The sequence below is a fragment of the Camellia sinensis genome, chromosome 6, assembly GCF_055761805.1.
Source record: "Camellia sinensis isolate YWXY chromosome 6, ASM5576180v1, whole genome shotgun sequence".
Taxonomy (NCBI): Eukaryota; Viridiplantae; Streptophyta; class Magnoliopsida; order Ericales; family Theaceae; genus Camellia; species Camellia sinensis.
The window spans coordinates 189,375,751-189,378,865 of NC_138966.1; the positions used below are offsets into that span (position 1 = coordinate 189,375,751).

Sequence of the window (3,115 nt, forward strand, 5' to 3'; positions counted from 1 at the left end):
ATAGTAAATATTAACTGAATACAATTATTACCCATGGTGGTACGAGGCTCATATTGATTTTCAAGAGTACAAAAAGCATCACCCTACAAATGACCAATTTCTTTAATTCATTAGTTTTCTAACACACATAAGACAAAATTGGTAACACATCACATAACACATAACAAAATATCATTTAATCATAGGTTCAATTTTGTGCAATTACCTAATTAGATTGCATTCTTTTCTTCTTTGCAATGGATTTTTCCATCCCGCCCTTGATCTTCCTTCTTCCCTTACTAGTTGCTTGTCTTTTCTTGAGTCCCTTGTCTTGGATTGGACAATCTACTTCTTCACTCTGTGGGCATGTGTTAGCTGAGGAATTTCTCAATTCAATGATCTCCACTTGACCACAAGTGTGCACACTTAATTTGTCTTCAACCATGACACTCAGTTCTTCACATTTTACAAGTGACAAATGATAAGTTTCTTCACTTTCGGCGGCTCTACTTGCTATTGCTCTAAACATATTCATCAATGACCTATATCGATCGCTTTGATGTAGTTTCACATCAGCCTTCACATCATACCCGCACCTATCTTTCACACTTTCAGCCCTTGCTTTTTTAGTCCATCGTTTGAGTATGTATTGTGCAGGAAGGTCCTTTGCATTGATTATCTCTCTAAGCACCTTTAAAAAATGTCGACACTCTATGCCCTTCACTTCAAACTTCTTGCAACTACAACTTAAAAAACCATCTTTATCCATTGTCACATTCTTATCTTTTTTTCCATCTACGTCCGTTTGAATGATGAATATGGTACTCTCACCATCATGAATAGTGTCTACAATAGACGCTTCAATGGACTGCACGTACTCATTTTGGAATTCCTCAAAAATTGTTTTCGTGTAAATATCTGCCATTTGCTTTAACATCACAGTTGGAATGGAAACCCTTGGCAATTTTTGGGACAAATTATACTCGGCTTCCAATTCTTTATACCTCTTGTCATAGAGCACCCTCTCAAAATGCATGAAAAATTCCATCAAGTTATGATCACAATTGAGATAATCCTTCAAAAATGCATTGAATGATTCACTTAGTTGAGTAGTACTCATTCCAGCTGCCCAAGAATTCATAATATATGGCCATCTTTATTTCTCCTTCACACCAAAAGTTTGCTCCAACCAATGATTGTTTCGTGCATCATACCTATCAAGCATTTGGTCCCATTATATTCTGAATTCTTCTTCATCATCAATTTGATGCATAAAATTTGAAAACACACCCTTCACCCCAACATCTTCAAAGAGGGAACTTACATGCTTCACAGCATTTTGCATCAAATGCCATATACAAAGTCGGTGGTTTGTACTAGGCATGACAATTGGAATGGCCTTAGCCATCACAACATCTTGATCTGTGAAAATAGTTTTTGGAGCTTTATTTGACATTGCCTCCAAAAAAATCTAAAACAACCATGTGAATGATTTGGCAGTCTCATCATACATCAATGCTGCACTGAATATAACTGTTTCTCGATGATGATTAAATCCAACAAAGGTTCCAAAAGGTCTATGTTCGTTATTTAATTTGTAAGTAGTGTCAAAGGTCACTACATCACCAAATTGAGCATAGTCCATTATCATTTGTGCATCGGCCCAAAATATATTACTTATTTTCTCTTCACAATCTAATTGGACTGCATAATAAAAGGATGGATTTTCCAAAGTTTTCTTACGAAAGTATTGCAACACACTAACCGCTTCTCTATATTCCAAATCTTTTTGTCTCTTCGATCTCAAGTAATTTTTTTGGTCCAATTTGGTGAAGCCAAGTGATGCTCTTCCACCAGATTCCCTACCAAATAGCTCATAAGCAGACCTAAGAGGAATTCCAGATTCTGAAGCCAGTTCTACTTCAATTGTTTAGGTGGTAGATATTTTTCTTTGAGATGGAAACATATGAATGCACTCTTGAGGCACAAGATCATGATTATGATATTCAACAAAATCAATGGCAACATATTTTCCTAAATTTCTATCTAACTTGATACTAAATCGAGCACCACAACCACACCTTACCTCTTGTCTCGGAAATTTTACTAGTGGATCTCGCTTGTCAATACCCCGAGTTCCCTCTTTGTAACATACAAAAGTCCGTGAAGTTATTTCCTTAGTATGTTTGTTCTTGTGTGCATATAGCTTCCTAATACTAAAGCCCACCTTTCCACCATAGCTATTGTAAAAGTCATATGCACCTTGTTCAGAGTCAAATGACATGCCCAATTTCGGCTTCCAACCACAATTAGCCAACTCATCAACAACATTATTTTCTTCGATTACCTGCAATTCGATTTATAGGTTCAATGAATCAATTTATATTACTCGGATCTATGACTTGGATTTTTTTGGACAGGTATGCCAGTGTTTAATTTTCTATCTCTAACTTTGTAATTTAATAAAGTACCTATGTGCATCCAGTTATCTAAATTATCAACATTTACCAATATCTTTTAATGTGTTCTCTCATTTATTACTTGGATCTTTCAATGATTTCTCTCGTTTATATAATTTTTATAAGACAGTCGATTAAAATAGATGTTTTGAATTTCATAATGAGGATAATTAAATTTGACAAAATATTGGCCCCTTATAGAATCTCCCAATTAATATAAATGACCTTATGCATAAAAGCACAGATTTGCTTCCAATTATATAGTGAGGGTATGTATAGACTGCTGTAATTGCATTATATATATACATAACACAAAATCATCTAATACCAAAGTTTCGAAACAGAGTAACAAAGTAACAAAGTTTGTTTGCTCACAATTACTAGATGTTGCTTTGTATTGAAACAGAGTAACAAAGTTCTAAACAAGCAAGTTACATGTTTGCTCACAATGCCATTAGATAATGCTTAAAAGCACAGATTTGCTTCCAATTATATAATGCTTAATAACACATGATTAGCACTGACATATATAAAAAATAGGCAAGATTTACATATACAGCTAGGAAGTATAAGATTTACATATGTTAAGCAACGTTAAGTAGTACATATACAGCTATAAAGCAATATTAAGCAGAGCTATAAAGCAATTTAAACCATATCAGCAACTATAGCCATTG

The 3,115-nt window shown here is 34.4% G+C and overlaps 1 protein-coding gene across 1 annotated transcript; it reads right to left on the bottom strand.

The window, feature by feature from the left end:
• Positions 1 to 205: 205 nt before the first annotated feature.
• Positions 206 to 1,120, bottom strand: LOC114262662 (protein FAR1-RELATED SEQUENCE 5-like). Its single transcript, XM_028203036.2, has one exon. The coding sequence runs from the start codon at positions 1,118 to 1,120 to the stop codon at positions 206 to 208; it is 915 nt and encodes a 304-aa protein (XP_028058837.2).
• Between the last annotated feature and the right edge of the window lie 1,995 nt (positions 1,121 to 3,115).